We start from the raw sequence: 26415 nt of genomic DNA on the forward strand, positions 1-26415 counted from the left end.
ATTCAGACCTAAATGCCGTCATGGCAGTTGAGGTTTCGCAGAGTCTCCTAAACTTACTGGGTCTAAGAGGGTTTTCGTTGTCATCCGCCATGAGTATGTTCAGAAAAGGAGAAAAAATGGAAATGGGTACGAATCGAAACCCTAGAAACGACCCACAAATCTGAGAATGAGATCTCAGATGGAAACCTAAGAAGAAGAAAGGGAGTGAGAGCGAGAATCTTACAAGAATACTGTGACGATTCCCTGGGATGCAATCGAATTTGCAGACGGCGGCGATGGCAGAAGGTTTAGAGAGAGAGAGACTGAAAGTTCGAGTTCTGGGTAAAAGCCCAAACGGCGCCTTTTCAGGGGTTTAAGAGTACGAGATGGAGACGAAACGTCTCCTCTCACGCCGTTGCAGGTTAAAGTAACGGAAAGCAGAAACCGTTCTGACGCCGTTATATAGAACGTCAGTTCGAAATTAATGCTAGGCATACGAAACGTGCCACGTGGAGTCATTTACCCCGAAATGGTATAATGATAGAGGTGCCAAAAGGCATCAATGAAATATTGAAAATATGACTGCACGGGATCAGAAGAGTCTGGTCTAAATAAAATTCTGTTTCTAAGCATCATATATTGCCCCCGAACAGTGGTAAATAGATGAAGCTGGGGAGCAATTGTAGGGAGGTATTCCTGAACACATACATTTAGTTGCCGAACACGTGATGTTCGGGATCACGTGGTAAGTACGACAGGACTTACCGCCGGGCAGTTCGGTGAACAGCAATATGGACCAGTGATATGGGAAGTAATTGATCCATGTAATCTGTTCGGCAATATGAACCAGTGACATGAGAAGTCAACGGTCCAGGAAGGTTGTATGGGCTCAAGGACCAGTTACATGTGAAGTAAACTGGTCCAAGCCGTCTGTTCGGCCATGAGACGGCCGAACAAAGAAGGAGCTCCAATCAAGAGTAGGAGCAAAGGGAATACTCTGGAAGATTCCAGAATAGTCATATCCCGTAAAGGAATAAGATCCCAAGAATATAGGATCTGAGAAAGATACCCAACGAGTATGGGATGTTCGGCTTGTAAAGGAAAAGAATCCTAAAAGGACTCTTTTCCATAAACTGATAAAGGAAACGAGACTCCTTGATATCCGGGGTTTCCTATACGAGTTAGGAATCCTATGGCAACAAGGATGCTTGGGTAACAAGCATACGAAAATATATAAATATAAGGTAAACCTAGAGGCAAAAGGTACGCAATACTTTGCATTCTTGCTTTCCTACTGATAATTAGGGTTTGACTGCTAGTACGTGATACTAACTTTGGCATCGGAGGGCCTTTGCCACGAGAGGCAGAGGTGCGCTCACCCCCTGTCTATTTTGCAGATTAGGGTTCCGACGACGAATTAGGGTTCCGGTGAAGAGGCACGAACAAGCCGTTGCAATCTAGTTGATCAGAAGGCATCAATTGTTTTCATCCCCCTACATTGATCACTACTTTGAATTCGAAGTATGAGCAGATCCAAGAAAAGGTATCTTCATCTCTTTCGTCCCCCATACTTCCAAACTCTAGTCATAATCAGGGTTCCTTTCACATGTTTCAACCAAAATTAGATTTTCTAAAAAAAATTAGGGAAGACCCTGAGGCTTGGATTTACAAATGCGAAAAATCCTTTGAGTTAAATGCCATAGAAGAAACCCAGAAATTACGTTTAGCTTCTCTACACATGGAAGATAAAGCCATGCATCGGTATAGATGGTTTGAAAAATCCCATACCCTGCGTACTTGGAGGGAATTTTCTAGGGTTTTGATGCTTAGATTTGGGGATAGTGCTTTTGAGGATGCAATTGGGCAGTTAACCAAACTCAAGCAGTGGAATTCTGTCAAAAATTACCAAGAGAAGTTCGAGAAATTAGCAAACAAAACCACAGGTCTTATAGAAGAATTCTTTATCAGTTGTTTTGTAAGTGGGTTGAAAGAGGAGATAAAAGGTGGAGTTCAGATGTTCCAACCAAGATCGATATCTCAAGCTATGGGATTGGCACGACTTCAAGAAGATACAGTTGAGGCTTTAAACAAGAAGACTAGGGCCCCAATGAAACCAGTTCTCATATTTTCCCAAACTCCTCATACGTCCCAAGCCTCAAGTTCTAAGACAGCTAAATTTGGTGGAGTGGTAAAAAAGATAACCCCCAAGGACTTGGAAGACAGGAGAGCCAAAGGATTGTGTTTTGGTTGCGATGAGTGCTTCGTTTGCTCCAATATAAGAGATAACGCCCCAAGGGTAGGGCCTAATACGTCAGTTGAAGCATGATAATCCAAAAATCCGGGATCGTACCCAAGGGAATAATTAATACGGCTTTGCTGGATTTGTAGATGCAAGCAAGGGCTTTCGGCTTTTAGACAGCCAACTTGGTTTTACGTGCGTAGTGGAAATTAAAAGGGGCTAAATTGAAAAACTAATAAACTAAGATAAAAGACAGGTTAGGTCTAGAAATTACTAACACTCATGACTCAAGTTAAAATTGCATTTCTTACCCAAATACGCAATTCAGGATACACAATTAAGGTTCCCGAATCGGAAAATAGAATGGTTCGATCACCAAGTTAGCTCTAAAATTTATTTAGCAAATGCCTCGTGCGTCAGGGCTCCAAGCATCATGTGTGGTAGGTAGGCGATGCTCCTACCTACACATGATCAAGGAGATTAACACCTTAGCGATTTGACAAATAAACCCGAACCCCACATCAATGATCGAAACCAAAGGTTTAAACTTTATGGTGAAAAACGCAATTCTACTTGAGCCATGAGGTGCTAATCACCCCATGATCTAACCTTGGTAAACTACTTGCACATATCTATTGAGATAGGAGCAAGTGAAAATCTACTTAACATAATGAAATAACAAGACTTGAAAAAAAAACTAGAGATTAAGATAGATCGGGAGTAAAGCAACAACTTTAATTAAAGCGACAATATCAAAAACTAACAAATAAAGGCAGAAATTAAAATATTCAAAACTGAAAATGAAGAACACTCAAGAACAATGCAAAAAGATTCAAAATCTATTCTAGATCTAAAAGTTGTACTACTCAATCTATTCTCCTTTTGTACAAAATGATGACACAAGCTTTTATACTCTGGGGATCCACGCGCAGAATATACTGTGAGATGCTCTGAAGATTCGCCCCTAAGGCCCTCGGCATCGATGGCAATGGGCTTAAGTTGTGTTGCTAAGGTGGTCGGCATCGATGTAAGGTAATACATCCCATCGATGCCGAGGTAGGTAAGAGACTGGAGTGCTAAGGGGCTCGGCATCGATGTAAAGGATTTCATCCCATCGATGCCGAGGCTGTTATCTCCAGCGGTTGGCCTTCCTTGCCTCGCCTCGCCTTGCCTGATCTTGCTTTGCCTTGCTTGGTCTTGGCCTTGCACTGGACGTCGGGTCACTTCTGCCTTGGCTCTGCCTGAGCTGTTTTGCTTCTGCCTTGGCCTTAAAAATTCCTTTCTTTGGCAATTTACCTACAAAACAGAACTAAAACGCTCTACAAGCAAATATCATTAACAATAACTAATTAGTACTTAAATTAAACTAAAACTAAACACTAGCGCACCCTACATTACATTCTTGGGTGCTTATCAATGAGAAATATTTTAGAAGCCATGTGTGCAAGAAAAAACAGTTGTATATGATTGAAGTTGAGGATGATGAGGAAGAATTTGTGGAGGCCCAACAAGAAATGGCTCCAAAAGACAGTACAGAGGAGTTCCATATTTCAGTACATGCCATATCAGGCCTCCAAACATATAAAACTACCATTACACCCAATCCTCCATATTTGGGGGATTGAGTGTACCTCAAGCTTCAACCTTTCAGACAAGTGACTGTAGCTTTTCGACGAAATGCTAAGCTGGCCCCCAAATATTTTGGCCCTTATCGTGTGGTGAAAAGGGTTGGCTCTGTTCCTTATGAACTTGAACTTCCCCCTCATTCTAAAATTCACCCAATTTTTCACGTTTCTCTTCTCAAGCAACGGTTGGGGACTAATGCTGTGGTTCAAACTGAACTTCCTTTGGTGGGGGTAGAGGGTCAGGTCCAATTGGAATCCTTAGCTATACTGGACAGGAAGTTGATCAAACGTAATAACAGGCCTTGCACTGAAGTTTTGGTTCAATGGACTAATTCCATTCCGGAAGATGCAACTTGGGAGAATTGGTATGATTTACAGTAGCGCTTTCCCCATTTTCAACCTTGAGGACAAGGTTGTTCATAAAGAGGGTAGCAATGATAAGAATAGGGGAGTCAAGGGTAATGGTAGTTTGTAGTCAGGATTAATGTGTAATATTGAACTGTCAGTCGGTTAGGTTGTTATAAGTGGAAGGGGGGTAGGAACGGAGGGTAGGTTGTTGGTTGTTTCTTTTCTTTCTCTCTTCTTTCTCTATCTCGAGGACTCCTGTATTTCTCTCCTTTCCTCCATATCTTCCCTGTAATTCTCTCTTTCAAACAGCAATAAAAGTTCCATTCTTTCAGTTCTTGGATTACATTTCACAAGTGAGTTGATCATTTGGCAAAAGAGAAGAGGACACTTTTTCTCCTGATTTTTGATCTATGGGGATATGATCGATCGGTTAAACAGGAAATTATATACCTTCAGTTCTGCACCTTTAACTAGCATTTTCTTTAAGTTGCATATCATTTTGTTAAGCTCACTCCACGTTAGACTCGGAAGTTGCTAAGACACTAGTCACGCTACCAGGTTGTTTTGTGTGAATGCTTTATCAATATGTACACAAATAATTTTCCGTAGAGGAAGTGATAGAAAAATGTCTTTCAAGATAAAACATGACTCAAGGTACGATTTTCCTTTTAATTTGGGTGTAAGTTGATAAACGGAGGTTGTTTAAGGGTTCTTGATCGGTAGTTAGTACTGGATATCTTGTCGTGTCACGTGGTAAGAGGTAATTTGGATAAGAGGTCTATGCCCTAATGTTCTAGGTTGTGACATTTCAATTACAGGAGACTTAAACTTAAAAGTGTATAATGGTTTGATTCGTATGAATAAGGGGGTGATGGATTGTTTGTATGCAGAAATATTACTCAATCGAATAAAGCCTGAACGCTTTGGCCGACTGCAATGCCCAACTCCCATAGTACAATATTAAATGCAGAATTACCAGAGGGGTACTCTACAACTGAGCTAATAGCCCGTCGTGCGAGCCTCCCGCTGGGGGCCTTGTCCGACATTGGTAGAATAGTACCTCCAAGGCTATTATTGAGCCTTGATGGGCTCATTGCTCATTGCCGATTCTGTCTTGAGTATGATGTTTTAGCATTGCATATATATGAGCTAGCCTTTGAGAGGCTTTCATGAAAGACTTTCTCTTTCTTTAGTGTTTGAGTCCTCCTTGTTTGTGCCACAAGTGTACTGGTTCAATTGTGATCCTTGAGGTATGTATCTATTGTTTACATCTTCACTTTGTGCTTGAAATAATATTTGCGAAAACTAGTACACGAGTCTGGGTGGCCTGCCTTTCTACTAATTGCGAGTTCCGTTTTCAGTGGGATGCTCGAATAATCAGCATCAGTACCTTTTTAAAAGTTCATTCTGGTATCCAAGGAACTAGATGCTGCTACGATCTAATGTGACATGCTTAGTTTTTTTTTTTTTTTTTCAAAGTTTAGAGGTGCTTTCATTGATACGAAAATCATACATTGAAAACGGGTAGCCACCAACAATAAGGGAGGAAAGCAACCACAAAGGAGGGCCAAACTCACAAACGAACATTCAGGACCTCACACAGATAAGACTCGCCTCCGACAACGAAAAGCTATCAGGACGAAGTAGAAAATTTACAAAAAAAAACACCTACAAGGAGTGAGAGAAAGTCCCTTGATTAAGAGATCAGGAATAAAAAATACATACTTCATGTAAATTGGTTTATGTGTTTCTGTTTTGAGATTGAATTCTACACAGCCCCTCCTTGTAGAATGGGTTGTGCAGCCAACCAATGTATAAATGACACGTCACCTAATGGCCCATTTGAAACTTAAAACCGCAGCTGTTCCTCGCTCATGCTCTCCTTAAAAAACAATACCGGCGAAAATTGGAGCACCAGGCAGACGGGAAACTTTTCAAAGCATAGGTCGCTCTGGCCCAAAAAGAGGGGCTTCCATTAGGTGGGTTCAATTCACGCTCTCACCTTTTTTAGGTTTTTCTATTTCTATTACTCCTTGTCAAAAACTGATTGCTTTGTAGGAATCCGAAGCTACCGGGTATTGAACTTGCGTCAAAGAGAACACAAGGCAACACCCAAGCCAATGAACCAAAGCATGTCTACGTGCAATGTGGTCTAAAATTTTTATATACTGAAATTGTCTTTTATTATTGTTTAATTGTGATTGAAGGCCCTACCTAACGATTCGGCCCGGAGCCCCCGAATACTTTGGGCTGGGTTGCCACCCTGTTATTTGATTTTAATGCAAAAGATGCCACAATAGCGACAACTTAAAGACATAGGACATGGATGGAAGGAAAAAAAAAAACCCTTTTGAGGATGGGATTTCCCGTCTCCAAAACCCCATATTGTATGTATCCTGTGCCCTTAGTTTGTCAGATCGAATCCGGTTAAAAAGAAAGTATGAATGTGTTTCAAGTCCTTGTGAAGCAAAGAGCAGATTCTGTAAACGTAAGAAAAGCAACAGACCAAAAAACCAAGTGTTTAGTTAGAAACTAAACAAAGTTTACGGCACTCAATCACGCACATCCACAAGTGTTTTGAATGGTCCGGATTACCAATTTTGAAAAGTAAAAATTAATTGTTATCGGTCAAAATTGGAAAACAGATCTCAACCATTGATTACCGAATGGATAGGCGAGATTGTACAGAACCGTAAATAAGTTTTACTCAAATTTTAAACGCATAAATTAGACTCGTGAGGACATACATACTTTTAACTAGTAATAAAAAGAAGTCATGAAGTTAAAAGATACATTTTTCATGGTGAAGAGATAATATACCCTTACCAATAATTTAACCAACTAGCCTTTGTAAAACTTAAATATTCTCATAAACAGTATGTTCTAAATGACTTCGAGCGCAATGGACTAACATTTAATTTGGCTAGATGAAAGATAAAACTTAGTAAGATGCTTGTGAATGTACTAAGGCCCCGTTCTGCCAAGGGAAATAAGTACTTAATTTTCAAATAATTTGAAAAATAAGTACTTATCTGAATTAGTTGAAAAATAAGTACTTATTTTAGTTAATAAAACACATCTTAAGTACTTATTTTTTAAATAAAATGTGATGTATTATGAGAGAATTAATAACATGTCTCATAAAATGAAAAATAAGTATTTAAAAAATAAGAACCTTAGCGCGAAACTGAGCCTTAGTATATAAACCCACGTCCGGTTTCATATATAGCCAATGAGGGGCGAGACTAAATTTCATCCTTCAACAACTATCGAACCAATATCAAACTCCGAAGTTTTAATTTCTTATTCACCCCTTAATAGTTTTGAAACGAATACCCACGCCGCAGGCCTATTCTTCTTCAGATCGAAGTGAACATATATGAGGATCGAGAACTTGTTTAAAAGACTTGACTAGAGATCAAACTACTCTGTGGACTAGTGGATTTCTGCAGAACTTGTCTTTTATTGAACGGCGGTTTCAACATACAAAATAATGATAGTTAGAATGGGATTCAATCATTTTCTGCTCAAAGGTCATGAGTAGTCTCATGACCACAGCAAAATTTATTCTAAAACATCATCATTTTTTCCAATGAATATTCCAACCCAGAAAACCATCCTATCATCTAACAAGTGCATAATTAAAATGAGATAGAAGTGGGATATCCACTTTCACCCAGCAGGAGCCTTCTCCGGTCCAATCCGCCGGCTTTAATCCCACGTGCAAACAAACGCCGGACTGTGAAAAAAAAAAAAAGAAACATGTGGGCTCATCAGTAATCCCTCTCCTTAGTCCGACCTTTTTTTTTTTTTTTTGGGAACCTAAGTCCGACCTTTATTATTGCACTAGAATATCAAACATGCCCTAAGAACATAATCTTGCTCGAGGTGAAATAGTAGGTTAAGATCTTGCGAGAAGAAGTAGCTCAATGCATTTTTTTCCTATTGTATTATGCTGATTTCATTTTGTATCTTCGGGGATGAATGAAATTAATTTTGCCTTAAAAAAAAACTTAAGGATCTGATACAGGTTTCCAATCAGCTAGCTCCATGTGCAACTTGAGCTTAGTCAATACCCAAATCATTCGCTTAAAGAACTCTAATAACCTTTTTGTTATGTTTCATAAGCCTGCCTTGTCTTTTGTGTCTCCACCATTCCTAGGCATTTCCTAGTGGATGGAAACTCATTTCAAATCATATATAGGATACACAAACCGTAGTGGATGTGGTCACATTGATTAGATCCAATGAAGATGATACTTAAGAAGTGATTTCCACAAATGTTTTGATAAGGTTTTGACTGTTGATTACTTTTAGTCCATTATATTATAAATGGTGTCTTAAGGGTGACATGAAGATTTTAGTGGGCCTCTTTCAAACCAGATTTACAAAACTAGCATCTCCTTTAACAACAACAACATAACATAAAACAAAAGAAAGAAACAAAAACGTCTTTTATTCTATACCTTAGACATTCTGGTTTTCCTTGTGAAATGCATGAAGACGCCACCTCCAAGAGCTTAAAAAAATAAATTTTAATTTTTTAAGGGTTCCCGGAACCGCCCATATATATATATATATATATATATATATATATATAGTCATTTTCAAATAAAGTGGTCCTTATTTTAGTTAAAATAAGGACCTCTCCATTTCTCCCATTTTCCATTTGAATTTTGATGATCCAAGCCGCTCAATGTGTTCAGAACGTGATTTTAAGAGTATCCGCGAGGAATCGGCAAAAAAAAAAAGACCGGGAAGGTCTTCATCCGAGCAGTTTTAATTTGAATCGTTTGATAAAAAATAAACAAAAACTGCTCGGATGAAGCCCTTTCCGATCTTTTTTTTTTTGCTGATTTCTCGCTCGTATCCTTAAAATCACGCTCTGAACACATTGAGCGGCTCAGATCATCGAAATTCGATCGGAAAATGGAAGTCCTTATTTTATTAAGTTAAGATGGTTCTTAGGAAAATGGAACTCTCTATATATATATATTGGCCCTTTACTTTCTATGCATGGATCAATTGAATAAGATACCAACTCATCGTTACACACTTATCTCTTTCTTTAATGTCTATATATATATATATATATATATAATGAGAAATATGTTTTCTTGAAATGATGATTTCAACAAGGGAAAAAGGCTAAACATGCATCATCTCATGGATATACATGTGACATGAATGAATATGCAACAAGTTCTTCGGCCCACGGTTTGGGTAACCCACGGCTATGGGTCCGGCCGGGTCTTTCCTTCACGTGTTTTTTATCTCGTGTTCCACGGGTTGATGAAGAATCGTGCCACGTGTTTGGGTATTTTTTACCCTCTACAAACCCCAGAAAAAATATCGTTCCGTTTTCTTTTTAAATTTTTTTTTTAAAAAGAAAGTAATTTTAAATTCAAGTATAACAAAGATAAAAAAATAATATTTCAATTTTTTTTGTACCGTTTAAAAGATCTATCAAATATAATCCATATTGGTAGAAAAATTATTTACGAAACATATGATTTTTGAGCTTGAAATTACCTTCATTTTCTAAATTTGTTTTTTAAGAAACCGGAACGCCCCCATCGTGCTGCAGGAGTGAAAATATACAAAGAAAAGCTATATAGTGCACTTATTAATGTATGAGATTTTGTAGTGTTGATTAGGCATGAATCATTGTAGTAGTTGTTAAGAAAGTGTATACTGTCGATAAGTGCGGTCCGACTTAGTTATATTATATATGATTGTAAGACTTTGTCGTTAATTTAATTATCAAGCATTTTGACTTTTCGTTATAAGGATATTGCATGGTGCAGCCGGACACCTAGTTATTAAAACAAAAACAAAAAAAGACGCGTGCGGTATTTTCTCTTACTCCTTTATCATATCGACATTGTGGTAGAATCCCGAAAGATGGACTGTCTGGGTCAGGTTTTTGTGGTCATAACCATTTTAAGTTTACGGTAGGTCTAAATTGAAATGCCTAAACAGCGCTGTGACGGTTTTTATCATCAGACCAAATCACTGAATCTGGTCAAGGGATATGTTGTTCCACAAGCATATATATATATATATATATATATATATATATATATATATATATATATATATATATATATATATATATATATATATAGTGAGGAGGTAATTTTTGTTTTAGGATTTGGGACGTCCACAAGTCATCATTTAGAAGAGAGATGCTGAGAGCAAATGATACAAGGTTATTAAAAAATGTAACAGGATTGGAGAGCGGCGAGCCGATTTCGGACACAATGTGGTGATTGTTCATGTTTTAAAACTTATTGAGAACTTAAGTTATAACAAAAATCAAGCGTGTTATTGTACTAATTTGATCTATATGATTTTAGAACACATAGTATTTAAGTACTTGAAGAAAATAAACTCCTACACTTGATCAGAACCCATTTACCTCAAGATAAATCCATTCTCCGATGATCGACACAATTTTCGGCATAGTTATGTTCTCGACAAGCTCTAAAGATAAATGGTTCTAATTATCATTAGAGTGAGCCAAAAAAGACCCCATCAACACGATCCAATCCCTTTTAAAAAGCAAGTCAAGTGGAACTGGGGGATGGTGTTGTGCCCCCGCTGCACAACACCGTGTTGTACGGCATTCGAGCTATTCGTTCGGCAATTCAATATTCAAAATCTTTTCTCGACAATGAATGGCTCGGATGCTACACGGTGGAGATGAGATTTGAACTGTTACATTGCCGAACCAATGACTCGGTTGCCGCACAACACCATCCCCTAGTTGAGTCGAGTGGTAGCCCAATAATACGCACAATGTTCTCCCATGCACCAGATCAATGTTTCCTTAAAAAAGAAAAAAAAGGATCATGACATCATAATTCTACTCATCATCATCCCGTATCTTCTTTCTCCACGTTGGCTGCGCAATTTGATTTTTAATAAAGTCAATCAAGGGGAACCCATGTGTGAGGAACATAACTAAAGCTATTAGCCGCCACGGGGAGTCTCCGACTTAAAAAATTACTCATGTTGATATATGTTTAATTATGTGATGCAATCAACTTGAAAGATTGAGCACGTCTTTATATATATGTTTAATTATGTGATGCAATCAACTTGCAAGATTGAGCACGTCATTTCACAAGAAACTACTCCCTCCGTCCCACTTTATTTCGTCTATTTTCTTTTTGAAATGTTCCAAAAAATTGTTTATATTGCACAATCTATAATATTTTATATATTTAATATGGATCTTGATTGATAGATCTCAATTTATTTTTTTAAACAGAGTTTTCGAAATCATAAAAAATATTATAAATTGTGAGATATAGAATTTTTTTGGAACGTCCCAAACACAACAAAATGAGACGGAGAGAATATCGACAGAAGAAATGTCATTTAGTATTACCTATTAAGAAATAGATGGATATAACTTGAAATGATGCAAATGTTACAAGTTCCCATAATTCTTCCCAAAAAACAAAAAGGTTAATTAAATGATTTTTTTTGTCATTCATTAAACCTAATCTACTTTATCCTAGGGAATTGGGGAGGGAAGAGATGCTTATTGGAATCAAACTCTGTCCATGTACATGTGAATATAAGGGGAGACATCAACTGCACTTCATACTACTTGCTAAGTAAATGATTAATTTGATAACCATATATTGTTGAAAGTGGCGTCATACTAAGTGTGGTCATAATGAGTTATATGCGATGTTCGTTTCTTTAAATGATGATTTTTGGCAAAAAAGTTACTAAAATATTTTTTTTTTATAAATTCATCCTACTTTTTAAAGGTTCATTGATCTATTTAACAATACAACGTTTTATATTTTTTTTTTTTGAGGCATGGAATATGGATATGCCCCAAACCATTATAAAAGACCCCAAAAACACGATCCAATCCATTTTAAAAAACAAATTGAGTGGTAGCTCAATCATACGCCAAATGCCACTCGGCGTACTCGGCTCCCATTGCTCCCTTCGAGTTTGAGCTCGTGGGCCTATAATAATTATCGAAATCGTTCACTAATAATAAAAACTTTAAAGCATCAAGCACGTAGAAAATTAAGTTGATGGGATATGTTTGATTGATAGCAGTTCACGCTGCTGCTTGGAATTACACATGACCGCGCATAATTACAAATAGCTGCACAACCAATCTCTAGGATGGTGGCACTTGTATAAAATCTCTACGTGGCTCTCTCTATTTCTTGTTCAGCTTCGGAGGTTTTTCAAGGGCTTGGTTAAACCCCAGCTCCTTGAAATTGGTTGTTTGATTCCCAAACTCTGTTGTGGCCCTGTGATAGTATACACTTACAGATATCCAAATTATATCACTCATGGAACCTGCTGGAGAGGACTCTGTGACGGTGGGTAAGGAGGTTGATGAAAGGGCCTGTGACGAAAACCCAGTTATAAAGGTAAAAATGTGCTCTTTTCATTTTGTGTATGTCTCTCTCTTGATTCCATTGTTGTTCCTTTGTTTCATAAAGGGTTTGTTGCTTTATTTCAATGTTTGTGCGAATGAAATCTGATTTTGTTCTAGATTCTCTCTCTCTCTCTCTCTCTCTCTCTCTCTCTCTCTCTCTCTCTCTCTCTCTCTCTCTCTCTCTCTCTCTCTCTCTCTCTCTCTGTGGATACCTCTGTTTTTGTTTGTTGGATCCGTGTGGATACCTCTATTTGTATTGGTCTTTTCACCTGTAAAATTATGCTGGCATAAATTAGATTCTAAATCATCGCGGTAATGCATCTACACAGTTTCTTTTAGCTTTCCGATCACAACCCTTTAACACATCTCAGCTTTGAAGATCCCAAAAGCCGCCATTGCTATTGATTTCGACATAAATATCGTTTTTTGGAATATGTCTTGAAATGCACCTACACATTGGTAATTCCTTATTTTTGTTGTGCTTCATAATTTACGAATTTCTAGAGATGATGTGCATGATAGTATATTTTGTTGACTGTTCTTATTCGATTCTTTTTTGGGAGTAATGTTATTGCGAAATGAACTAGTTCAAATATGTATTTTTCTCATTCCTGCACTGAATTGTAGGTTGGAGATATTAGTGAAATAATTGAAGAACCCCAAACCAGTCAAAACCAGAAGAAGCAAATTCTGTCCGTAGAGATGCCCTCAACAACAAGTGAGGGTTCTACGGAGGATTTTATCATAATAACTATGCCCCCAACGCCCAATCAGACTCCTAAAAGAGTGAACTTTTCACCAAGGCCCAGCCCTAGTTTTTACGGATTCAATGATTCTCCGAGTCCATTGTCATCAAGACGTAAATCATCAATGAAAAATCTCCTTCCAAAACTGAGCTTCAAATTTCGGAATAGTAACTCAGAGATAGAGAAGGCTGCTATCCTAGCTTTGGGGGGTTCACCAATTGTTTCACAAGAGAAGCCCATCCAAAGGACAATGTCTCTCACAAAAATTTTTGCACCCAAAATGAAAAGAACTTCGTCTTTACCTGTTACCCCAATTGAACATTCGAATCCAGAATCTACACATGGAGGGAACACAATCAATTGTTATGCTGTAAGTATCTCATACTTTGCTCTGAATCTTTGGTGACTGTAATAGCGTAATGCGTTTACTTAATATTGCTTGATGATGATTTGGGGCAGATTCTAAGTCCAAGTGTTTATTGGTGTTTCTTACCCGTTATTATGCTTCTTTCTAACTTCTATATACGGAAGTTTGCATCTCCACATGCAAGAAAGGGTTGCAAATCGTGGGTGTTGGATTATGCTTCTTTCTGACTTCTACACACGGAAGTTTGCATCTCCACATGCAAGACGTGGTTGCAAATTGTGGGTGTTGGGTAGCTTGGTGTGCGTTGTTGGCGTGTTTCCCTATAGGTTATGTTTTTGAGACAAGTGGTGTTGACATCATGATTAGAACATTCTTTAAACTCTTCTGGACAACTATCTATTATACTGGGAGAAGAATATAAGTGCATACCTCTCTTCGCAGTTTTTTTTTTCAATTAAGGTTCTTTCTTGATAATTCGTATCTCTGGTCAACTCTTGCACAACTCTTGCAAGTGCCATCAGTACAGGTACTAGATTGCCCTTCTTTCATGATTTTTCCTTTTCAGTTACAGCGTTTTTATCACTTGAACAGCCAAAGTCTCCTGTCCTCAAATTTTTCATGGCACAGCTATTCTGTGTTTTAAGTTATGTGCTCATAAAGTTTTTGGATAGCCATATTTACAGGTAATCATACTCCTGTAATACTATGACTGCTACATGTGTACCGGGTCATTTAGTGTATGTAGTATTATGATTCTCCCTATTTTTAAACAAAGCAATCCCAAGTTCCCAAGGTCGTCATTGACGTGGCATTTGAAGTTACACCACATTTGGGTCCTACTGCCCTTCCTGTTAACACATGGTCCACTATTTACGTTTTAATTTATCTGGGTTATGTTCAGGACTTGCCTCTCATTCACTGTCAAAATCTCAACTTGATTCTTACAGAAAAGTGGGACTCAGCTTCCTATTCATCGTTCACAGTCAGTTCCTGAGTTGAATAAAGATGGAAGCATAAGGCAGATTGATTCCTCAAGTGGTGTAATCCGTGTGGTTCCGATCATTCCACAAGTGGCAGATGGAAATCTTGCAGCATTGACTATAGCTCCAACAATAGATGCTGGTAGTAAAACTTTACAAACTGTGTATTGTTGCCTAACTTTAAATTTCCCTCTCAAAGTCACCTGAGGCCCTTAAGAGAATGTTTATAGTATCTTAGATGGAGGGATTAGTGGAGGAAAATGAAAAGGAAATGAATTTTTGGAGCTAATTTTTCTCACTTTTCCCTCTACAAACCCTTCCACTAGTCCAGGATCCAAAACACAACCTATGAAAGCAAGAGTTAACTGACTAAATCAAGAGACTGGTGTCAAATGGACTTGGCTCCGTTACAGGGAACTTGGAATCCCATTTAAGACAGTAATACATCTGGAAAAATATGTTTCACTCAGAGCCCAACATCATTGTTTTCACCCGAAAGCAGTTTCTTGTTACCTTATTTTATGTTCTTTGTGCTCCGTTGACGACCTATTCTTTTTTGAGGCTTACAACTTCCACAAGTCCAAAAGAAGCCAGTAGCTGAAGTTGCTGATAATTTTTTGGAGATTTTTTTTTGGGTGAATAAGGAGAAATATTTCCCATATCTATTAGATGTTTCCTGTTATGGAGTTGTTACTAGCATTGACATTGTCTGGAAATGCTTTTAAATCAGTTCAGCAAGAGATGTTTTTTAAGTTTGTAATGCCAGGGTTCTGTCCATAGTACACATTTTTAGCTTCTGCTTCAGCTTAGAGATTGCCAATCTATTCCTTAAGGGTTTTGCGTTTCAGCTGGAAATGATAACGAGGGTGAAGATATTCCTGAAGAAGAAGCTGTTTGTAGGATCTGTTTTGTTGAACTTGGGGAGGGTGCTGACACCCTTAAGATGGAATGCAGCTGTAAAGGCGAGCTTGCATTGGCCCACCAAGGATGTGCGGTAAAATGGTTTAGCATCAAAGGTAACAAGACATGTGAGGTGTGCAAACAAGAGGTTCAGAACCTACCCGTTACCCTTTTACGAATTCAAAATGATCAGTCCCATAACCTGCAAGGAAATACTCGACAAGTTGAAACTGCTCGATACAGGCAAGTTAATGATGTTTTTTTTCTTGCTAATCAGAGTTGGAACCCACTCTATATTTGTCAGCCCACTTGTTTAATATTCGTTTGATTGTTCGGGGGTGGTATATAACTAGTGCATTTCATGATTTAAATTTTGAGGGGCTAACAATACTAGTTCAAAAGCTATGGTGAAGGCCCCTACCACTGGAACCCGGGTTTGTTTAAAAGGTTCAATGACTCAAGTTTTTGGAAAGAACCTTGTTATAGCTCAGATTTTGAAGAGCATTTTATGTCTCCTTAATTTACAACTAAAGGAAGGATTTTCACAAAATTATCCTTTTAGATTTCAATTTGTCCACTAGAGTGCTTCATATCACATGAAGCTTTTACGCAAAACTTTTACTGGAATTTCAGTGAAGGCTGGAGATGGCCTGATATAAATATCTCTAATGGTGAACTCAAAATTTGCTCGGATCATTGCTTCATTTCTGCATTGCGAATTGGGAGTGGCAGAATGGTGAATAAGTGATGCCATGTCACCAAATAAAACCATTATGACTTTGGGTTTGCAAAAATTTCTTCATTTTACAAGAATGGGTAAAACTTATTTTGGTTTGAGTCGAGGTGTGGAGAGGGGTCTCAAGGGCTCAAGATGGAACTGTTCCATCTCCTGGATACTTATTAGTTATTGCCGGAGTTATCTATTATCTTCCTGTCAACGTTGTTCTTTTATCTTGATATCTTTTAGTTTGGGATTTGCTATTCATTTTGGTTTGAGCTGATTATCAAATCTATATAGTTTTCCCTTTGAACAAATTGCCTTAAAGTAATGCGACTTCTATCAGAGTTTGGCAGGATGTTCCTGTTCTTGTCATTGTCAGCATGCTCGCATACTTTTGTTTTCTAGAGCAGCTTTTGGTAAGTTAAGTGACTTCTAACAATACAGAAATTTCCATCCTACAAATGTTCCTAATATTTTCTTCTCTCAGGTTACAAGGTTGGGATCCGGTGCAATCGCCATATCGCTGCCATTTTCATGCATATTGGGTCTCCTTGCATCCATGACATCTACAACTATGGGTATAACTATGTTTGAAGTTCATGTAGTTATATATCCTTTTTCAAGGATCAGTTTCAAATCTTTATACCCTTGTTTCTCTACACTTTTGTGCTTAGTGAAGAGAAAATTTGCCTGGCTGTATGCAACTATTCAGTTTGGACTGGTGGTTCTCTTTGCTCACCTTTTCTACTCACTGGTAAGAGTTACTTTTGCTGAATACCACTATCCAGGACATGCAACGGAAAGCTAAAACCAAGATGACCCATTTGGAGAATGAAATGCCGTTGGTGATAGAGACTGTTTGAATCTTGGATTTTGTGGTCGGTTTACCAAGGGAAGGAAAATGATAGTGTAACTGTAAATAAATTTAGCTTCTTGTCTTCCTTCTCTTCTTTTTTTTCCTTTACATTTTCTCTCCCCTCCATAAAGTCCCTGCACAAAACCATGATCCAAACACAACTTAAACGTTATACAATTGTAAGGAAGAGATTGTGTTAACTTCAACACACGTGGTAGGTCTACGGGACTTGGACCTTTATTTGATCTTGCTTCAACAACAACATAACAGAACTCATCTAGTCCCCAATCATTGGAGGTATGGGCAGGAGATGATTGGAGACAGACCTAACCTTTGGCAATATATGCACAAAGTGGCTACTCTCAGAATACCTCTGAAACAGTGGCCTCCCTAAACCTCCAAGAACCGAGGAGCTACAGGGACGTTTTGTTGTAGAACCATGCTCCCAAATCAAAGCCAAATGGCATCAGAGAGGGCAGGCCTAGAGACCCAAATCAATTTATTTATTTTAAATGGCTAATATCTTATTGTTGGCTTTAGATCACGGATTGACAGAAGAATGTTAGAGAAACAAAAGAAATAAATTTATTTTCTTCACTTTGTTATCCTATCTTTTCCTATACAGTTTCCTATCCCTCCATAAAGGGTAATAAAAATTTGACTATGTGGTGCAAACCCAGCCTAACGGCAAAGGAGGCGGCTGTTTTTTTCTGACAAGAAATGTTTGTATATGTATGTGTGGGATCTGCAGCTTCGCATTGAGGCGGTCCTCTCAGTTGTTGTTGCCACTGTTGCTGGGCTTGGAGGCACAATGGTCGGGACTCGTGTTCTTCTTGGGCTTTTCAAAGTGATGGGAAGAAGGCAACCTAGGTCAAATCGGCATCAGGGTTCCCAGGAGATTCCACAGCTGCATCAGTTGACTGAAACTGCACGTACACCAGAAACAGATCCTCGACCCGAAACTGAAACCACGGACTCGAGAATCGAGCGTTTCAGTTGATTTAGAGTACATGCATGGCAATGCAGCAGCAGAACAAGAAATGGTTGAAGCTTGAATACGAACTACAAGGTATATAGGAATTGTTAGCGCAGTCCAGTTTTCTCTTAAGCATCCAGTGAGAATACACCCGAAATATCGGCAGACGGGGGGCTATGTTGAATCTCTAGCTATAACTCATGCCTCGTTAAGGCACTAGGAACGCAACCATTGGGTCAAAACAATTTTAGCCGTTCCAACAAAATCTGTCTTTGAAGGAGTCCACATCATTGTACCTTGTAATATACTAGACATACTAAAATGGAGGAGCTAACCTCGAGAATCTAGAGTGCATTTGTTGCGCCAATAGAATGTTTGGAACGAGCTTTGGTGTTCAAGTCATCAGTGATGACAATGTAAAGGTATGGGCTGAATTAGGTTAAATTTGTCTATTTCTCTTGGATCGTATTCTCCTCAACGTGTTGTCCAGGCTAATTGGTTCTATTATGGGTTCTATACAAATCATTTATTCCGGTTTCATTTTTTTCTAGGCTCAAACATAGGTCATCCATCTATAGTAGATATCGACTTCATCCAAATATTTTTAGCCGGATGATTTCATCACATTTGTCTTTCTAAGAATAACTAGTTTATTTTCAAAATAAATAGGAAAACTAAACAGATTGGAATCATTGAAAGCATGGTGATTGGGGAGGCCGAATCCACCATGGAGAAGTATATCTTTTTGGTTTGAAACTTGAAAGACGGGTAAAGTATGATATTAAAAGTGTGTAAAAAAGAAAATGTTGCATGGTCTCTTATGAAGGAAATGTGTTTTTTTTCACCCTCATGGCCAGGTCAGTGAAAAACCAAAGCATGAGAATTGAGAAATAAATGTGAGCTACAATTCCTTTACTTTTTGATTAAAAATAATAATAATAAATTGCGGCATTTTTAAACATAACCAAACAATTTATCAAAAAATTCCCCCACCAAATGTTCAAACTGTAAGAAGCGAACTTAAAGTATTAAGAAAACTCTCTCTCTCTCTCTACATAGTAGTAATTGTCAGTAGAGCCGTACAAACAAATCTCCCATTTCTCCAATCGGCTGAATAACAGAACCAGAAACCCCGCTGTCGGTGACCTCCCGCAATCGCTTTCAGTTCGAGAGAAACTGAAACACTCAAACATTGCCATCAAAAGCGAACAGAAAGAACGCATCAATATCTGGATTTACCATGATGTTTAAAGGAATCACAAGATTAATCACACACACACACAAAAGAAAAAAAAAAGGAGCAGTCAATTAAGGAGAAAGTGAATATTCAACAAATGCCAAATCATTGATACAGAAATGTCGGATGCATCCAGTGGTTGTATTTGAAAGAGTACGCTGTTCCAAGTACGAGCACGGACATACAAACAGAACACACACAAATGAAACAGGAAAACAAATCAAACCCGCGGCAAGCGCATAGGAAAGCCTCAATCAGCGCAAGAGAATGCCAGAGACAACCAATAAAATATAAGCAGGAACAGTGCCGTCGTATCATCTTACTTCTTCAGTACACTGCAGGTATACCATCCATCAGAATGCTCAAGTATTAAACCGAAATGAAAGAGAGAAAAACAAAGCCCAACGAAGCAATGGAATTTCAGTAAAAAAGATTGGGGGGAAAAACTAGAGGTGGCAAACGAACGGGTCTGGACGGGTTGAAACGGGTCGTTGGTCAAATATGGGCAGGTTGAATATGGGTCAAAAAGTAAACGGGTTGAAACAGGTCAGGTTGAATATGGGTCAAGCCAAACCCGCCCGACCCGACCCGATTTTCCTTCTTTTATTTATATATTTATTTAAAAAAACTAATTCCCCTATATCGGAACTCAGACTTGCTAAGCAAAAATACCACATCTATGAACCTTTCAATAAGAAAAGCCCAAAAAGATGGGGGGGGGGGGAGGAAAAACTATCAATTTTTTTGGGGAGGAATAAGAAAAGCCAAAAAAGAGTCGGGCCAAACTCCAATAGTTTAATAGATTAAAATATTTGCATAACCACCCTCATGAATGAAATTGTTTCCGAGAGTTCATTAAGCATGTCAGCTACTAAAACTCAGATAAACCATTTTCTTTCCATATAGCGAAGGGGCTTGCAAGGGAGGCAGACTTCCAGCGATTGTACACAAGTAAAAACAATCTTTAATACAATTAGCACATCATAAAGAGGGAGTGAATTTACTTGTAAAGATAGGCAGCAATCCCGAGAATTATACACAGCAGTATTATGTCTATGCAGAAATTTCGGCTTGACCTCAGCTGAAAAAAGGGAAAACATTCTGTCAATCCAGGGAAGGGATCTTGAGTAGAGCAGAACGTAGCTAAATATAGAGAGAACTTTGTTTGGATGGGAACTTGAAAAAAAAATTCCAACTCAAAAAAACACTCATTACCCCTTCCAATCTTTATTCTCATTTCTCTCTCCACTCTCCGATCACTATTCTCATTTCTCTCTCTATCTTTCTCCACTCATTACCCCTATCTCCAATCTTTACCCTATTTCTCTCTCCACTCATTACCCCGAAAACCAAACTCAAAATCCTCAAAAACCCATCCAAACACAGCAATTCCCACCATCTCTGTTGCATTAATGGATGCAAATTTACAGAAATTACAGTTGCAGCTCAATCACCTGGGTAACGGTGTGCTTAAGTCTCACATTGGTATTCTTAAGATCAGATGTTGCCTTGTCCACCTGTAAGGCATCAAGAAGGCACAGTCAATAACTAAACCACATCTGTAGCTTCAGAATCTCAGATATTGTTAAGACAGGACAAATGAACCAACCTTAGCGTCAATCTCATCCATTAAAGGAACTTGCCTATCAAATTCCTGCATGAATCGCATAACCCTAAATTAAAATGCACCCAAAAAATATATATATATAACAACATAGAAAGCAGAAGGAAGCAAACCTCATTCATATCATGGGCCATATTTTTTAGTGTATCCAAACCTTCTGATATAACTTCCAATCCTTGGTTCTGTGGGAACATCAAAGTAAGACACATATACTCTCTTCTTTAGTTTAAGATTAAGAATGAATGCAGGAACCATAGGACAACCAAAATGCAAGGCAAATTATCATCAAAACCTGAAAAAAATAAATTTCTTTCCCAATAGAAACAAGAAACGCATTTCAGTATAAACTTGAAAACCCGAAAGGAGCACATACCTGCTTTATTTTACGCATTTCAAACTCATTCCTGAATTGGCTGGACTCTTCTGTTTGCTGGAAGTACTCGTCGTCAAACCGTCCGTCTATGATCCAAATGACCAACAAATTTAACCACAAAAGTAAGAGTCTCCTAGGCAAAAACATTGCATCAAAAATCTGGTTCTGGACTAAGTCAATTAATCACCTGAATCAAACTTGATTTCTGCACGAGAAGCTGAACCCGACCAGCCACTACTTTGTTTGGGTGCAGCTGCAGTCCCATCTGGTATGGCTTCAATCCTATCTGGTAGGGTAAGGACCAAATCATTACGGGCTACATATTCTTCCGTCGAAAGCCCCTTAACCTGAAAGCAAAACGTTATATTCATGCCATATCCATCGCACAGTCATGCATACCTACTAGGCTTTAGGAGCCTAAAACAAAGACCATGGGTTCTGCGGTGATCAAGAAACCTTTGTGGTCAAAAGGAAGGGTCAATCGTACTTTTGGAATCATTAACTTAAACTAAATATGATACTATGAGGCTGTTGGACAGATTTTTATGTTATTCATTAGCAGTTTCTAAAGGTCATAGGTATTTCAGTAAAATCCAGTTCTGTAGGACAAGGGTTGTGGGGGTCACCTCAAGTCGTGATAGGGGTCAAGTTAAGTTCTCAGGTCATTTGTTTATATTTCAGAAGGTTTACAATATTCACCTCTAAAAAGGATCTATTCGTTTGTGATTTGTGAGCCAAAGTCCTTGTGGGGATGCAGAATATATGTCAGCCAAAAAAAATTGATCTAATTCTTGAATTTATTGAGTTGACCTCCAAAAAACTAGATAATATGTTGGTGTGTTTCGCTTAGCCCTTGCAAGGGTAACCTTTTCCTTGTTTACCCTATGTTTTCTTCAACTTCTTCTCCTTCCTCTTCTCCTCACAATAACCAAAAAGGCATTCTTGAGTTCCGGTTCACCGCCCTCAATATGGATTATTCAACCAGAAAAGTCAAAGCTGTAACAAACCAAGTTCAAACCAACTCCAGCTTTACATACCCTTGGCCTGTATACCTAATTAGAACCTGAGGTCCTGAACCTACAATTTACTCATGCACTTAACCCAACAGTAATCAATTGGGGTCAGATTAATAAATAGTTGCCCAAAGCTGTCTAACAGTAACTATTCAAGTGAAACTCACCCAGAATTCTTCATTTAGTGCTTACAAATCTCAATAAAAAAATTGCTGGAAGAACTCAATCACAAGACAGAAATGGGAGGAAGAAAATAGTAAAGCATACAGAGATCCATTAGTTTTCAAACCTTAACATAACCGTACAAGCTAGCAACAAATGGCTAGGAAACAGAGTGGACATGTTGGAAATCAGATGTCATAGATAAAGCTAAGCAGTAATTAAGCATCACCAGCTGACCAACTCAACATCATTTAAGTGAAAATCTTGTGCAACACTATGTGAGGAGTCTTATTCAATAAACCGTCCGTTAACACGAATGTCCAAAGTTGCCGCTAAACCAATAACTTTGCATCGATAAGGGAAGTATTATGAAACATAAATGTGAAGACAAACATTCTCCCGGAAACCAGAGAGTAAAGACTGCCAGAGCTTTTAAAAAGGCACAAAAAATGAAAACAATTCCTCACATAATTTTAGCCGGATGTGATGCTGGTTTAAACACAAAGCTAAATTTAAGTGAGATGTTGCTCACTTGCTCCTGCTCTTTGCTTAGTGTCAGGTTTATACCAGTAAAAACACTAATTCAAGCCTTCGTTTTCTAACTTCTTCATGCCTTAATAGCCCACTTGCAACCATATTTGATTCAAACTCCTAAAAAACAAAACAATCTTGACTTACGCAATGGTTAACTAACCTACAAATGCCTTGCTAAACTCAGAATTGCTTCTCATTTCCTCAATTGTGCAACAATGAACCCATTGATGATCTTACTAAAAAATGTACGACAAAATTCAGTCAAGTTGAGCTAAGTGATGTGGAGCGTGGAGCTTGCTGGTACTATTCAACGGGTCATGCGTGCCACAGATCCAATTCTACACACGTATATATGGTCAGTGGCGGACGCACATAATGGCAAGGGTGGTCATGTGACCCCACTGCCTTGGAAACTACCCCATGATGGCTATACTTTTTTGGGACATTTTAGTAAATTTGCCCCAAGTACTTCAACAATAATTCAATCCTTGCCCTCACCAAATCCTCACATCCGGCCCAGTCAGTCTCTCTTTCTCTAGAAAAGCTTGTGAATGATTGGACTTTTGAGTCTTTCAAGTACAAACCCACCCTCCCCCACCCTGTTCCCTCTCTATATCTCTGATTTTATGACAGCAAAGCAACACCATAACTTCAACAAAAAAAAAGCAGCAGCAGCAGCAGCAACACCATTTTCATTATCGATAAAAATAATTCATGGCTCTAAACCAAAATTAGCCCGTGGAAAAACTAAAAGTCAAAGTAAATTTTGCGCCTTTGTTTGGTTTTCATCTTTCAAAAATATTTTTGATATAATGAGTAATAATGAGTGGATAGAGATAGATAGAGAAAGTTGCAGAGAGTAAAATGGGTTTCTCCAAGTTTTACACAAGATCAACTCTGTGTTTTTGGAGAGCCTGGAGTTAATTTTTTTCAAATGAAACCCTTAACATACTTCACAAATAAATAACTTAAAAAGATAAAATCAACGTAGAAATTGATATTGCAAGTACTTACATATAAAACTTGACCCCAGTGCCATGAATTTCTAGGTACACCCCTGTTAATATGGTATGTATATGCAAGGCTAATTTTGGTATTTACAACCGCATGTAACTCTAGCCATATACCTTGTGGCATAAGGAACTAAATATGTATCCAGGGTTTAATTTCTGCCCCCATATCCCCTAGATCGCATGTTCAGTTTCCATAATTTCCTAACAAAGTGGTCAAATCGTTTTTTGATTCCTTTTTTGGGTTTAGCAACAAGAGGTATCTGGGCCAACATGCGGCCTAATCTCCTCCCTAGTCCGGTCAAAGGCAGGCCACCCACTCCAGGACTAGAGAATTTCACAACAAAAACTTTCGCGGTGGCGTGGACTTTGCCTTTGGTGAGGGTCAAACTAGAGATTTGTGCTTGCAAGACACCCCACCCTTTCTCCTGCGTGAGCTAACCCTTTCAGTTAAAAGTGGTCAAATCGTTTTTTGCTCTTTTTTTGGGTTTAGCAATAAGAGGTATCTGGGCCAACATATGCCGCTTAATCCCCTCCCCCATCCAGTCCAAGGCAGACTATTCACACCAAGGCTAGAGAATTTCTAGACAAAAACTTTCACGGCAGCATGACTTTGCCTTTGTTGAGAGTCAAACTAGAGATTTGTGCTTGCAATACACCCCACCCTTTCTCCTGCGTGAGCTAACCCTTTCAGTTAAAAGTGGTCAAATCGTTTTTTGTTCTTTTTTTGGGTTTAGCAATAAGAGGTATCTGGGCCAACATATGCCGCCTAATCTCCTCCCCCATCCAGTCCAAGGCAGACTATTCACACCAAGGCTAGAGAATTTCTAGACAAAAACTTTCACGGCAGCATGACTTTGCCTTTGTTGAGAGTCAAACTAGAGATTTGTGCTTGCAATACATGCTCCCTCCCTACTAAGTGAGCTAACTCTATCACTTAAAAGCGGTAAAATCTTGCTTCCACAACGAATGCTACCACAATTAAATTCACACAAAAACAAATGAGCAATGTCAACATTTCCATGATCAAATCAAACACTATTTCGAACAGATCGCACCTTCTTCACGGCCAACCTCTGCAACTTAGGGACCTCCTCAAGCAATCGAGCTTTGGTGCGCCGAATCTCGGCATTGATAGCAACGACGGACGCCCTGCTTTTCTCCTTCGACGCGGCTTCCGCTTTCTATACAAAAGCAAACGTTTCAAAACCTCATCGGATGAGAAGCCAATTGCAGAATTATGAAGTAACAAGGGATATTGACCTGGAGGGCGGCATCGATGTCGGACTCGACGGAGCCGTAGAGGCGGGCGAAGGCGTCGTCGCCGGAGACGTTGTTGAGATCTTTCTGCTTTTCGATGTCGTACTTGTCGTACTTCTGGCAGATCGCGTCGACTCTGGTTAGAATGTCGATCACACTCATCTCTGCTGTCCTCTTCTTGTCTCTCTCTCTCCCTCTCTCTCTTTCTCTCTTGATTCGGGGATCACAGACACGATTAAAGAAGGGGGGGGGCGTATGTCTCTAGGTCTTCCTGACCCGATGATGAGTCAAACAGCGTTACAGCAGGGCTGATTACAAATTCGAAATCAATAATTAGGGAAAAAATTTTAAAAAAGGCTTTCAACTTTCAGAAATTTTACAAAAAAAATATTTAGACTTTAATTAATGACAAAAACACATCTGAACTTACTATTCCGTTAACAATTAAGGTTCCGCCTCTAATTTTTTCTTCAATTTTTAAAGGATGAAGCTAATGGAATGTGGTAACCTTCCTGTTTCTTTTACTTTTTACTTTCAAAAATTACTTTTAACTCTTTTATTTTTTTAGTATAGTAAAATAAACAGGTAATAAAGTTCTTTTTTTTCTTATTATTTATCAAAAAATTTCCTTAATCCTATTTTTTATTACTAGTGCATGTCTATGTCTGAAAGTACAGCTTCGAATCGATAGTCCAAAAATTATTCAGTTTTATACATCTAACTCTTTAACGCAAAGACGGAAAAAAATTCAACATAGCATCCTTCTTCACTCATCAATGACGGTGTTCAAATGTCAATATCTAAAAACACGGCGTAACACATGGTGAAGTGAACCAACATATATTTTCAAAAGGTACGTGTGCAAAGTGAGGCTACAAAGTTTGACACTCCCAACAAAGACCTTTCATACAAATAATTTCGAATGGCATTTGTTGCCATTTCATCCTCCTTTCACCCAAGCAATAGGTGGAAAAATAAGCTTTGAAAAAAAAAAAAAAAAAAGAGGAGACCTTCATAAAATGGGTTGCATTAATCTAGTGGGT

The 26415-nt window shown here is 38.4% G+C and overlaps 2 protein-coding genes across 3 annotated transcripts; one reads left to right on the forward strand and one right to left on the reverse strand.

Annotated features, from left to right (window-relative positions):
- The first annotated feature begins 12349 nt into the window (after positions 1–12349).
- Positions 12350–18637, forward strand: LOC131324754 (uncharacterized). 2 transcript variants are annotated; one of them, XM_058356862.1, is made up of 8 exons: positions 12350–12605; positions 13241–13729; positions 14674–14848; positions 15555–15849; positions 16671–16743; positions 16815–16905; positions 17002–17081; positions 17935–18637. In XM_058356862.1, the coding sequence occupies exons 1-8, from the start codon at positions 12525–12527 to the stop codon at positions 18181–18183; spliced, it is 1533 nt and encodes a 510-aa protein (XP_058212845.1). In that variant the 5' UTR covers positions 12350–12524; the 3' UTR covers positions 18184–18637. The 2 variants fall into 2 exon arrangements, with proteins under 2 accessions (XP_058212845.1, XP_058212844.1); XM_058356861.1 differs by having other exon boundaries at positions 16815–17081.
- An 830-nt stretch (positions 18638–19467) lies between these two features.
- On the reverse strand, positions 19468–25683 carry LOC131324761 (syntaxin-71). The gene is made up of 9 exons (XM_058356867.1): positions 25376–25683; positions 25171–25296; positions 21581–21740; positions 21394–21479; positions 21134–21202; positions 21006–21050; positions 20851–20913; positions 20401–20477; positions 19468–19731 (listed from the first exon to the last, which is right to left on the reverse strand). The coding sequence occupies exons 1-9, from the start codon at positions 25532–25534 to the stop codon at positions 19716–19718; spliced, it is 801 nt and encodes a 266-aa protein (XP_058212850.1). The 5' UTR covers positions 25535–25683; the 3' UTR covers positions 19468–19715.
- Between the last annotated feature and the right edge of the window lie 732 nt (positions 25684–26415).

This window comes from Rhododendron vialii, chromosome 4a (assembly GCF_030253575.1).
Source record: "Rhododendron vialii isolate Sample 1 chromosome 4a, ASM3025357v1".
NCBI lineage: Eukaryota > Viridiplantae > Streptophyta > Magnoliopsida > Ericales > Ericaceae > Rhododendron > Rhododendron vialii.